General features: G+C 42.9%; 2 protein-coding genes across 2 annotated transcripts in view; both read left to right on the top strand.

Moving 5' to 3' along the window:
- The first annotated feature begins 1,306 nt into the window (after positions 1–1,306).
- LOC132122640 (solute carrier family 22 member 18-like) lies at positions 1,307–10,987 on the top strand. Its single transcript, XM_059533007.1, has 10 exons — positions 1,307–1,868; positions 2,357–2,454; positions 2,596–2,741; positions 2,827–2,959; positions 3,262–3,371; positions 3,582–3,692; positions 3,955–4,055; positions 4,142–4,243; positions 9,908–10,028; positions 10,374–10,987. The coding sequence occupies exons 1-10, from the start codon at positions 1,773–1,775 to the stop codon at positions 10,556–10,558; spliced, it is 1,203 nt and encodes a 400-aa protein (XP_059388990.1). The 5' UTR covers positions 1,307–1,772; the 3' UTR covers positions 10,559–10,987.
- A 756-nt stretch (positions 10,988–11,743) lies between these two features.
- Positions 11,744–12,317, top strand: part of LOC132122631 (otogelin-like) — a 37,625-nt gene continuing 37,051 nt past the window's right edge. The window contains exon 1 of the mRNA XM_059532997.1: positions 11,744–11,999. Within this exon, the coding sequence (XP_059388980.1) occupies positions 11,927–11,999 (73 nt within the window). The 5' untranslated portion in view covers positions 11,744–11,926. The remainder of the gene's footprint in view (positions 12,000–12,317) is intronic.

The following is a 12,317-nucleotide window of genomic DNA, read 5'->3' as shown; positions in this document are numbered from 1 at the left end:
TCTTGAACAACGGACAGCATCAGAAGCGCTCGCCTGGGCTAAAGACAAAAAGGACTGGACTGCTGCCGAGTGGTCAGTTATGTTCTCTGATGAAAGTAAATTTTGCATTTCCTTTGGAAATCAGGGTCCCAGAGTCTGGAGGAAGAGAGGAGAGGCACACAGTCCACGTTGCTTGAGGTCCATTGTAAAGTTTCCACAGTCAGTGATGGTTTGCGGTGCCATGTCATCTGCTGGTGTTGGTCCACTGTGGTTTCTGAGGTCCAAGGTCAACGCAGCCATATACCAGGAAGTTTTAGAGCACTTCATGCTTCCTGCCGCTGACCAACTTTATGGAGATGCAGAATTCATTTTCCAACAGTACTTGGCCCCAGCACACAGTGCCAAAGCTTCCAGTACCTGGTTTAAGGACCATGGTATCCCTGTTCTTAACTGGCCAGCAAACTCGCCTGACCTTAACCCAATAGAAAATCTATGGGGTATTGTGAAGAGGAAGATGTGATATGCCAGACCCAACAACGCAGAAGAGCTGAAGGCCACTATCAGAGCAACCTGGGCTCTCATAACACCTGAGCAGTGCCACAGACTGATCGACTCCATGCCATGCCGCATTGCTGCAGTAATTCAGGCAAAAGGAGCCCCAACTAAGTATTGAGTGCTTTACATGTTCATACTTTTCATTTTCTTACTTTTCAGTTGGCCAAGATTTCTAAAAAGCCTTTCTTTGTATTGGTCTTAAGTAATATTCTAATTTTCTGAGATACTGAATTTGGATAGATAAATAAATACTAGTATCTAATAAATTATACTAGTAATGATCAAGTATCTTATGAATAAGTACTAGTACCTACTACTAAGTACTAGTACCTAGTACTAGTACTAAGTACTAGTACTAGTGTACTAGTACTAAGTACTAGTACTAGTACCTAAAAACTTGCCTTGCCTTGCCTAGTACCTAATAAATAAGTACTAGTACCTAATATCTAAAAAATAAGTAGTATCTAATGAATAAGTACTAGTAACTACAAAATATACTAGAATTTAAAGAAATAAGCACTAGTACGGTTTATAGATTAATTGTTAACACGGCTTGCCATACTCTCTCTGGTCTCAGTTCATCTGCAATTTTTTGAGGGTTTAGTCAGTTGGTTTGTTGACGACTAACCTAGTCACGCCTCCAGTGTTTACGACACAGAGAGGAAGAGGAATTTCATCGATCTGCATTATCCGCAACAAAAATGGCGAGGACTATGTATTAATGGTTTTATTTTAGCACACCTTCATACGCTTCACACTTTATAACCCATCCCGTTACATATTTGTAACGTGTGGTCGGCTACCAATTTAAATGATCCGTGGTCTTGTGCGGAGATTAAACGACTGCAGATGTTCATATCTTTGTATAAATTATTACCTCTATATAAATAATAATAGTATTTATATATTCTATTTTAAAATCGTATAAACCCTTCTTGCCCACCGCAGTGAGCAGAGCTTCGGCGAAACTGAAACCTGTTGATAGTTTGAGGTTGAAGTTCAGTTTTGCGCGTTTCTGGGTTTAACCTTTGCCTCACATTAAATAATGCTTTGTCACCGCTGCTACCGCGGGATAAAGCCGTGAAGAGTTACAGTTTATTTTGTGTAACATTATATTCGTCGGAGTTTCAGTGGAAGCCGATGCTCTTAATTTCCCTGTTTAAGGAGCAGATCGTGCGGAAGGAGAACTACCGGGGAATAAAAGCCCAAAGCTGAGATCTGATACAGCTCTTTGAGTCATGGAGCCGGCTGCGAAGCAGAAAGTGATTCACATCACCTACCTCATCGCAGCTCTGGACATCACCTGGCTCTTCCTCCAGTTCTCCATAACACCGGTTCGTCTTCATTTGAGATCAGATGTTAAATAAAAGCACATTTGAATCGATTTTTGCTGAGCCCTGGAATGTATATCTGCAGGGGTTTTGGTTATGTTCTCACATTTAGTAAACAAACTATTTGATAATGTAAACCATTTATATTTACACTTAAGTTTTATATTTTTAATATTACTTATATTATAAATTAATATATGCACAATATCATATATATATATATATATATATATATATATATATATATAGAGAGAGAGAGAGAGAGAGAGAGAGAGAGTAAATATTTAATTATTATTAATCTGCATTACATGTTTGTGATATTCTTCATTCTTCACAGCTGGTAAATGTAATATAGGCTACAGCAGATTAAAGCTGGCCATGTTGGTTGGCCTGTTCTAGTCTAATCCAGGCTCTCAGATAATCAGACAGAAATAAAACTGTTATAATGGATGGATTGTCTTGCCTGTTCAGTTTTTTCCTCTGTGGAACAGTATTTGGCGAGGAGGCTCGGGTTCGATACTATTTGGTTTGGGTATCTGCAGACCACAGTTGGAGTGATTCAGTTGCTTGGAGGCCCTATTTATGGAAGGTAAGCATTCAGAACTCATCTCTGTGTGATGGGTTTGGAAATAGGAAAAATGTCTGTAACTATGTGTGCCTAATGTAAATTACTTGTTTATGTGTCTTACTTTAGTTATAGGCTTAAAATATGTGTCTTGTCTGTTTTCAGGTTTGCAGATGTGTTCGGAGCACGTGCAGCTCTCTCTGTGTCTTGCATGGCATCAGTGGTTTATTTCTTACTGTTGGCGGTGGCAGACAACACTTTTATGCTTTTCGTGCATAAACTACCTGCTGTTTTTATGCACGCACTGCCAGGCAACACATGCTTTTACACTCTTACATATACCTTACTCGAACACACAGTAAACAGGTACGTGAGTGCATTTGTATTTGTGTGTAGGAGCTCAAATGGTGGTAGCAGATCTGTCAGAGAAGGAGAAGCGAGCAGAAGCTCTTGGGAAACTCGGCCTCTGCTTTGGCATAGGCATGATCGCAGGATCATCACTGGGTGGGACCCTCAGCACACGCTATGGGTAGGACACACTACACAGTTTTCCACAGATTTCCTCAGAAATCATTCCCATAATCTTATTTAGTGCTCAAGAAACATTAAACATCAATACAGTTTTACATGTAAACAGTGATACAGTTTTTTCAGGATTATTTGATGAATACAAATTCAAAAGAAACAACTTTTGAATCTTTTTGTCCACTAGTACAAAACTTTACCATTTGTACTCTGGAAAAAAAGTACTGATCTAGTAAATCAGGATTGTTTTTCTAGATCAGTGCTGACAAGTGCAAGTGGTCATATGTGTCTTTGTGTGGTTTGCAGGGAAAAGTTTGCAGCATGTTTTGCAGCTGTCGGAAGTTTGGTTTCTTTGCTGTTGGTGTTGAACTTCATCCCTAAACAGACCAAAATGCACACCGTGCCGGAGAGTAACAGTATGGACATAAACAAACACACAGCTCAGCTAGACACAGAAGGAATGCTCTTCCAGTGGCCATTTGTAACTTTATTGTATAAAAGTCTTATATTAAGAATCAGATTATTGTATATTGTTAAATGGAGTTTGTATATATCTATGTTTTATGTATTACTAAAAAAAATTCATAAAAAATATAATGATTATTATGATTTTTATGTTTGTTTAGAGAAGGGTTCATCAAGTTCTGTGTTTAATCTGGGAGAGATCACAAGGCTGATGAAATTTCCAGGTGTTCCAAAGACTTTCACAGTGAAGATTATTTCTGGATTGCCATCAGGTGAACAATTTAACTATTAGCATTTGTGATTTTAAACGTACTGAAACACCCCTAAATTGGAAACACACTTAAAGTGGACATGAAACGAAAAATCACCAATTATTTTCCAAATGCATGTTATTGATATTATTGTGAATGATTAGTTAATGCATACAGTATGTTTTAAAAAAAATGACCTGCTACATTTTTTATTAAAATGTCAAAACTTTCAAATCTTTCAGAGAAACAACAGACATTTATTTGTTGTTTTTATTGCATATAGGTATATTTCAAGTTATGTTCTCCATCATTGCCATAAACTTCTTCCAACTGAAGGCAGAGCAAAATGGCTATCTGATGGCTTACTTTGGCATAGTACAAATGGTATAAACACATGCTATATAAATAGTTCTGGATTGAAGCACTTCTGTGCTGAGGCAGTAAGTGACACTGGTGTCTTGCTGTTTAAGGTGATCCAAGGCGCTGTAATTGGGCGTCTTACATCTAGATTTTCAGAGTCTTCTTTACTGGTGCTCTCTGTTGGGATATCCAGTTTAGTGGGCCTTGCACAGGTAAGATGATATTGCAAACAATTTCATTTTTTGTTTCAAATTAAATGCATAAGAGTTGTGTAAGTTAAACATGGAAGCTGGATTATGTGACTGGTCTCATTGTGTGTATGTTAAATATATGTGTGTTTTGTGTCACGCTGGTAAATGAAAGATCCAAAAGCAGAGATAACAGGAATAACAGTCTTTAATGAAAAAATATATAACAAAGGCAGTCCGTCTTTTCAGCACACAGAACTGGTAAATAGAAACTTGAACAAACGGAAAGACTCCTGTCTCGATGAGTAACAGAACAGGACTCCCTTGTAGCAGACTCGAAGCTCAGGAGTAGATAACTCAGGCAGGGTGAGAGAACCACATTGGTCTACAATCAGCAGCAACAGCAGCAGAATACAGCAAAAACTTAGGGGCTAGACTGTTCCAGGCAGACAAGACAAGAATAGGTGAGTACCTCTCAATACAGACAGGATGTAACTGCAGACAAAACGCATGACATGTAACAATAATCCAACCAAGAATCTACCCGAGCAAACACCAGATAAAGGGTGAACACTTAGGGCAAAGTAGAAACAGGTGTCATAGCAAATCAGCGCGAGCGCTGATTGCAATGACAAACAGGTGCATGAAGAGAGAGAGGTCAGCGGGACAGACAAAGAGTAATATAATAAGCTAATAAGGTGTGTGTGTGTGTGTGTGTGTGTGTGTAAATGAGTGAGAGCGTGCGAGAGCGAAAACGGAAGAAAAACCTGACTCATGACAGTACCCCTCCCTCAACGAGCGCCACTAGGCGCTCGAGGAAGGAGCCTGACGGGACCGGTAGAAGTCGTCAATCAGCGAGCGGTCCAGGACATCCCGGGCTGGAATCCACCGCCTCTCCTCAGGACCATACCCCTCCCAGTCCACCAAAAACTGGTGACCACGCCCCCGGGGACGAACGTCGAGTAGCCTTCGAACTCTGTAAATGGAGGCCCCCTCGTCAATAGGAGGAGGGGGAACGGAGGGACGTGCGGGCGCACGAATAACGGGTTTAATGCAAGACACGTGAAAAACCGGATGAACACGGCGCATCTGACCAGACAGTCTTAGCTTTACAGCGACTGGACTGATGACCTTAACAATAGAAAAGGGTCCAATAAAACGAGGCATGAGCTTGCGAGACGTCTCCTGAATAGGCAAATTGCGGGTGGATAACCACACCCTCTGACCGCAAAAATATCTGGGAGATCTCACCCTGCGGCGATTAGCGGCACGACGAGTACGTTCCCTAGTCTGACATAAGGCAGATCTCACCCTCCTCCAGGTACGCTTACATCTCTGAATAAAAGCCTCGACGGACGGAACCGAGGCCTGAGACTCCTGGGCGGAGAAAACAGGCGGTTGGAAGCCAAGGCAACCCTCAAACGGGGATAACCCAGTGGCGGACGATGGGAGAGAATTATGAGCATATTCGGCCCATGGTAACTGCTCGCACCAAGACGCGGGATTCTGAGAGGTAAGACTACGCAGCATGCGACCAAGAATCTGATTGGTCCTCTCGGCTTGCCCATTGGTCTGTGGATGGAATCCTGACGACAGACTGGGGGAAGCCCCTATCTGGCGACAGAACTCCCTCCAGAACAGAGAAGTAAATTGCGGACCTCTGTCAGACACAATGTCCGAAGGAAGACCATGGATCTTGAAAACGTGATCCACCATAATCTGTGCGGTCTCCTGAGCCGACGGTAATTTAGGGAGCGGAATAAAATGCGCAGCCTTAGAAAAACGGTCCACGACGGTGAGAATGACCGTATTGCCAGACGAAGGGGGAAGCCCGGTAACAAAATCCAACGCAATATGCGACCAGGGACGCGAAGGAACGGGAAGAGGTCTGAGAAGACCCGCCGGAGGATTATTACTAGACTTAGTCTGAGCGCAGATAGAACAAGAAGCAACAAAACGACGAATATCGCGCTCACGAGTGGGCCACCAAAATCTCTGGCGGATGGCCGCTAAAGTACCTCTAACTCCGGGATGCGCGACTAATTTAGAAGAATGACCCCAGCGAAGAACCGTCAAACGAGCAGCCTCGGGTACAAACAAAGTTCCCTCAGGAGCGCGGGGCGGTCTTGCAGTGTGAGAAAGAGCACGCCTGACCGCTTGTTCCACTCCCCAGACGGCTGCCCCGACCACACAGTGCTGAGGTAAAATCCTCTCATCGGTCGAGGCACCCTCTGATGAGTCAAACTGCCGAGAAAGGGCGTCAGGCTTGAGGTTCTTAGAACCGGGTCTAAATGAAATGGAAAAATCAAAGCGATCAAAAAATAATGCCCAGCGGGCCTGACGAGCGTTAAGACGTTTAGCAGAGCGAATGTACTCCAGGTTGCGGTGATCCGTCCAAACAATGAATGGTACACTGGCTCCCTCAAGCCAGTGTCGCCACTCACCTAGCGCCAGACGGATAGCCAAGAGTTCTCGATTACCCACGTCATAGTTGCGCTCCGCGGGCGAAAGACGGTGGGAGTAAAATGCGCAAGGATGAACCTTGTCATCCTGGGAGGAGCGTTGCGACAAGACAGCTCCTATCCCAATTTCGGAGGCATCGACCTCAACAATAAACTGACGTTCTGGATCAGGAGTGATCAGGATGGGCGCAGACGTAAAAAGCATCTTAAGACGGTCAAACGCATCCTGAGCAGTCTCAGACCAAGCAAATTTGGACTTGGACGAAGTGAGAGCGGTAAGAGGGGCGGCAACCTGGCTAAAGTTACGAATAAAGCGCCGGTAAAAATTCGCAAACCCCAGAAATCGCTGGAGTGCGACTCGAGAATCGGGAACAGCCCAATCAAGAACTGCTCGAACCTTGTCAGGGTCCATACTAATCCCCTCCGCTGAAACGACCGAACCGAGAAAAGTAACCGATTGGGCATGAAAAACGCATTTCTCAGCCTTGACGAATAGGCGATTCTCTAATAAGCGCTGCAGGACACGGCGAACGTGTTGAACATGTACCTGGAGAGAGGGTGAAAAAATTAAGATGTCATCCAAGTAAACGAACACGAAAACGTTAAGCATGTCTCTTAAGACATCGTTTACTAATGCTTGAAATACAGCGGGAGCGTTGACCAAACCGAAAGGTAGAACCCGGTACTCAAAGTGACCGACAGGAGTGTTGAACGCGGTCTTCCACTCGTCTCCCTCCTTGATACGCACTAAATGGTAGGCGTTGCGCAAGTCTAATTTTGTAAAAACCCTTGCGCCCTGTAGGATCTCAAAAGCCGACGACATAAGAGGCAAAGGATAACGGTTCTTGACTGTTATGTCGTTCAGCCCTCGATAATCGATACAAGGACGCAAAGAACCATCCTTCTTCTTTACAAAGAAAAACCCAGCGCCGGCGGGAGACGAAGAAGGAGTAATGATCCCCGCATCGAGAGATTCTGTAAGATATCCTTCCAGAGCCTCTCGTTCGGGCGCCGAAAGAGAGTACAGTCTACCGCGAGGGGGCGTGGTGCCAGGAAGGAGCTCGATAGAGCAGTCATACGGACGGTGAGGCGGTAAGGATACCGCCCGGGAACGACTGAAAACCGCCCGCAGATCATGGTACTCCTCCGGGACACCAGACAAATCATCAGGCTCCTCCTGGAAAAGAGGAACAGAAGACACGGGAGAAACAGCGGAAACCAGACAATTTACATGACAAGCTAAACTCCATGAATGAATAGACCCCTTAACCCAATCAATGTGAGGATTATGTTGGATAAGCCAGGGATGACCTAAAACAATGGGGGTAAAGGGAGACTGAAAAACATAAAATGAGACTGTCTCATGATGATTGCCGGAAACAGTGAGACTAACCGGACTGGTGACACGACGAACAGAAGAAAGCTCTCTGCCATCCAGGGCAAAGACAGTGGCGACATCAGTCAAATCAACTAAGGGAATCTTGTTCTCACGAGCCCACATCTCATCGATAAAATTGCCCTCCGCACCCGAGTCGACGAGGGCAAGACCGGTAACAGAAAAACCAGCCCAACGGAGAACAGCGGATATAGTGGTTCGAGACCTTGGTGATGAGGAGATGACAGAAGCGCTCACCAGTACTCCTCCGTCTACTGGCGAGCTTTGGCTTTTAAACTGCAGGATGAAGCGAAATGGCCCGCCGTACCACAGTAAAGGCAGAGACGGTTAATAATTCGCCGCTGTCTTTCCTCCGGGGAGATGCGTACGGCCCCCAGCTGCATGGGTACAGCATCAGGTTGGTTCTGAACAGAAGCAGTAGCAGAAGGAAAGTTATCACAGGATGTGAAAAGTGGAGAACGAACTCGACGCCTCTGCTCGAAACACTTGTCAAGGCGGATGGCCAGGTCGATAAGTTGATCGAGCTGAGTTGGCGACCCCCGCGCGTAGATCTCCTCCTTAAGGTCTACATTCAACCCTTCAAGAAAGCGAGCAGTTAGTGCAGGATCATTCCACTCACTTGTAGTAGCCAGAGTCCGGAACTCTATCGCGAAATCTGCAACAGATCTTCTGCCTTGACGTAGCACAGCAAGTAGACGTGATGCCTCGCTGCCGAAGACGGATCTATCAAAGACCTTGATCATCTCATCCTTGAAAAGAGTGTACTTGCTGCAGCATGCAGATTGCGCTTCCCAAACTGACGTACCCCACTCGCGTGCTCGTCCCGTGAGGAGAGAGAGAACATAAGCGATGCGGGCCCGATCCTCTGCATACGTCTGGGGCTGAAGGGAAAAGACAACTTCACATTGGATGAGAAAAGCTCTGCACTCCGTAGGCTCACCCGCATAACAGGAGGGATTGTTGACTCGTGGCTCAGAGGGCAGCTGACGATTGTGAGACATGGCAGATTCCTGATGCAGGTGAAGTAAACGGGCAGATAGATCAGCCACCTGAGCTGAAAGACTCTTAACAGCCTGATGAGCGGCGGCCAACTCCTGCTCATGTTTGCCAAGCATAGCTCCCTGGATCTCGATCGCCGACCGGACAGGCCTCTCATCTGCTGGATCCATGTTGGTTGGATTATTCTGTCACGCTGGTAAATGAAAGATCCAAAAGCAGAGATAACAGGAATAACAGTCTTTAATGAAAAAATATATAACAAAGGCAGTCCGTCTTTTCAGCACACAGAACTGGTAAATAGAAACTTGAACAAACGGAAAGACTCCTGTCTCGATGAGTAACAGAACAGGACTCCCTTGTAGCAGACTCGAAGCTCAGGAGTAGATAACTCAGGCAGGGTGAGAGAACCACATTGGTCTACAATCAGCAGCAACAGCAGCAGAATACAGCAAAAACTTAGGGGCTAGACTGTTCCAGGCAGACAAGACAAGAATAGGTGAGTACCTCTCAATACAGACAGGATGTAACTGCAGACAAAACGCATGACATGTAACAATAATCCAACCAAGAATCTACCCGAGCAAACACCAGATAAAGGGTGAACACTTAGGGCAAAGTAGAAACAGGTGTCATAGCAAATCAGCGCGAGCGCTAATTGCAATGACAAACAGGTGCATGAAGAGAGAGAGGTCAGCGGGACAGACAAAGAGTAATATAATAAGCTAATAAGGTGTGTGTGTGTGTGTGTGTGTGTGTGTAAATGAGTGAGAGCGTGCGAGAGCGAAAACGGAAGAAAAACCTGACTCATGACAGTTTTGTGTGTTTTTTCAGGCTATGATGACCAACGTGTTTCATTTTTGTTTAATCGTGATACCAATGATGTTTTCTCTAAGTGTCTTCAATGTCATCACAGACAGCATGTTGACCAAGAGTGTGTCTCCATCTGACACAGGTAATCCACAAACACACATGCTAGACTGAACAAGATGACCTTGTGCATTAACATAATATACATACTTAAGGATATACATTTTGCACAATGTCTGATGAATCATTTTCCATGCAAATGTTTTCATAATGTAGTAAGAATGTATGTAAAAATTGGGACAATAGTTTTTTGTTAGAATAATAAAAATATAATTTTATTAATTTATCTTTAACACGTTTATATTAACAATATGTTTTTCAATAAAACTGGCTTTCACTGTTGTCATTAAATATCATTTGGTCTATATAAAGCACTTGGAAAGAGAGAAGAAATCAAGCGCTGTGTGCATTGTTTGTGTGGTGTGTTCAGGAACCATGCTGGGTCTGTGTGCATCGGTGCAGTCTCTTTTACGAACTGTTGGCCCAACCATTGGAGGATTCCTCTATGAAGCATATGGTGTGCCATCTTTCGGATACATCCAGTGCATCATTAATGCTGCTGTCTTTAGCTTTCTGCTAACCACTGGAGGGCGCTCACAGCCAAACAGGCCATAGAAATTGTGAAAGGTGTTGTTTATGACTGTCCTGTTCATTGCCACATTGTGTGAGAGAGGGCTGTTTACAACAAACCATGGCATTTAACTTACCTCCTCACACACTGGGAAAGGACTTGGTCACAAATAACCCAGATGATATCTTTTGTTAATACCACAGACATTCAAAATATCTTATGTTACTGTCAAATTACACCACTTTATTGCACAAGTTAGCTCAGGATCATTTTGATGAAGTTTCTTATCTTAAAAAGGAGCTGGCATGTGAATGTCTAGGTCAGCACAAAGAAAGAAGTGCAGTATGCTTTTATCTGTGTGGCATTATAGTCTAGTTTTAACAACTTTATATTATATAGCTAGTATTCATTATAATGATGTTGCAGTTTTAAGATGTCATGAAAAAGAACAAAATAAAAAATCCATAATTTTGTATCTGAAACTCCTTAAATGAATATAAGCTAATAGCTGTTATGATTTGTTGTTGTTGTTGTTTTCATTGTTTCTCCATATTTATTTTGTTTGTCTGCACACTAACTCCTTCTAGGTTCTTCAAAGTCACCCAGACTGTGAGATTAAATGTGCACATTTTATTTTGTGACACTATTCTAATGCTAGACAGCACCCCTTTTCACATCTTGAGGGAAATCTTTCCACCCTTTTCCATGTTTAGCTTCACAGCACGTGTGTGTTAGTCCAGCTGCATATTACTGTATGTTCACATCACTGATACCAAGAATATTCTTTATTAGGCAGAAGTTCAGTTACCATTCACTTTTGTTGCATTTCTTTTCATATAAGTTAGCCAATTAAAGTCAATGATGACCTCCAATTCTTCCAAGTTCCTATAAAACCTTTCTTGTGTTCCAGTAGAAATTAAGTTAAACTGTTTTGTCACAACATGATGAGTAAATGAGGACAGAACTAGTTATTTATTTAGGAGAACCTTCATTAACTACTTCTCGGGACTCATCAGCACTTGGATCATAATGTTTTTTATTTTCACTGTATCATGAAAAAAGAAATATACAGTGAAATAGAGAAAAATAGAAAAAATATATATAAAAAATAGAACTATTTCTTCTTGCAGCTGAGCCTCCATTTCTCTCTCTCTCTCTCTCTCTCTCTCTCTCTCTCTCTCTCTCTCTCTCTCTCTCTCTCCCTCTCTCTCTCCCTATAGTTGTGGGTATGCACCAGTGGTGGTCATTAGCATACATTATGCTAATGACGGGCGAGACTCGCGTGTTATCCTCCGCACCTGAGATGCGCGCGAGGAGCAGCTGCAGTCAGACGGGAATATGCGTCGGTAGTCATCGGTGGAAGACTGAGGGGAGAATCGCATTCCATTTCAAGTGATTCACATGAGTCACGGATGGATCCTATTTTAACTCCCGGAAAGAAACTTTTTTTACTCTATTTATTATTCTTTATCCTCATATATCAAGGTAAGCAGCATGACAATGAACTGATGTGTTATTCTCCGATTAACTAATCATTATATATATATAGAGGAAAAATTCATTTAGATAATTAAATTGTAAAATTAAGTTATATATTATTGTAAAGGAAAGAGTTTATCTAGCCTAGATAAACATTTTGGGAAAAATATATAGGCCTAATGATAATGGTCTATATGCTTAAATATCTGAAATTTAAGAAATTTGGGAATGGATAGGTAGAAAGATGTTCTGGTAATCATTTCTTATCTTAATTTCTGTTTTAAGAAAAAAAAAAAGATTAAGAGAAAAAAGTGTCTTAATTTA

This window comes from Carassius carassius, chromosome 3 (genome assembly GCF_963082965.1).
Source record: "Carassius carassius chromosome 3, fCarCar2.1, whole genome shotgun sequence".
In the NCBI taxonomy this organism is placed as follows: Eukaryota; Metazoa; Chordata; class Actinopteri; order Cypriniformes; family Cyprinidae; genus Carassius; species Carassius carassius.
This window is presented reverse-complemented; position numbering and strand designations above follow the sequence as displayed.

What these genes read in the sequence shown, in the direction of transcription:
- LOC132122640 (XM_059533007.1), top strand. Translation starts at nt 1,773, where the DNA reads ATGGAGCCGGCTGCGAAGCAGAAAGTGATTCACATCACCTACCTCATC. An exon ending in TTTTATGCACGCACTGCCAG is followed by an intron (nt 2,742 to 2,826) that starts GCAACACATGCT and finishes ATTTGTGTGTAG; the next exon opens with GAGCTCAAATGGTGGTAGCA. An exon ending in ACTTTGGCATAGTACAAATG is followed by an intron (nt 4,056 to 4,141) that starts GTATAAACACAT and finishes TTGCTGTTTAAG; the next exon opens with GTGATCCAAGGCGCTGTAAT.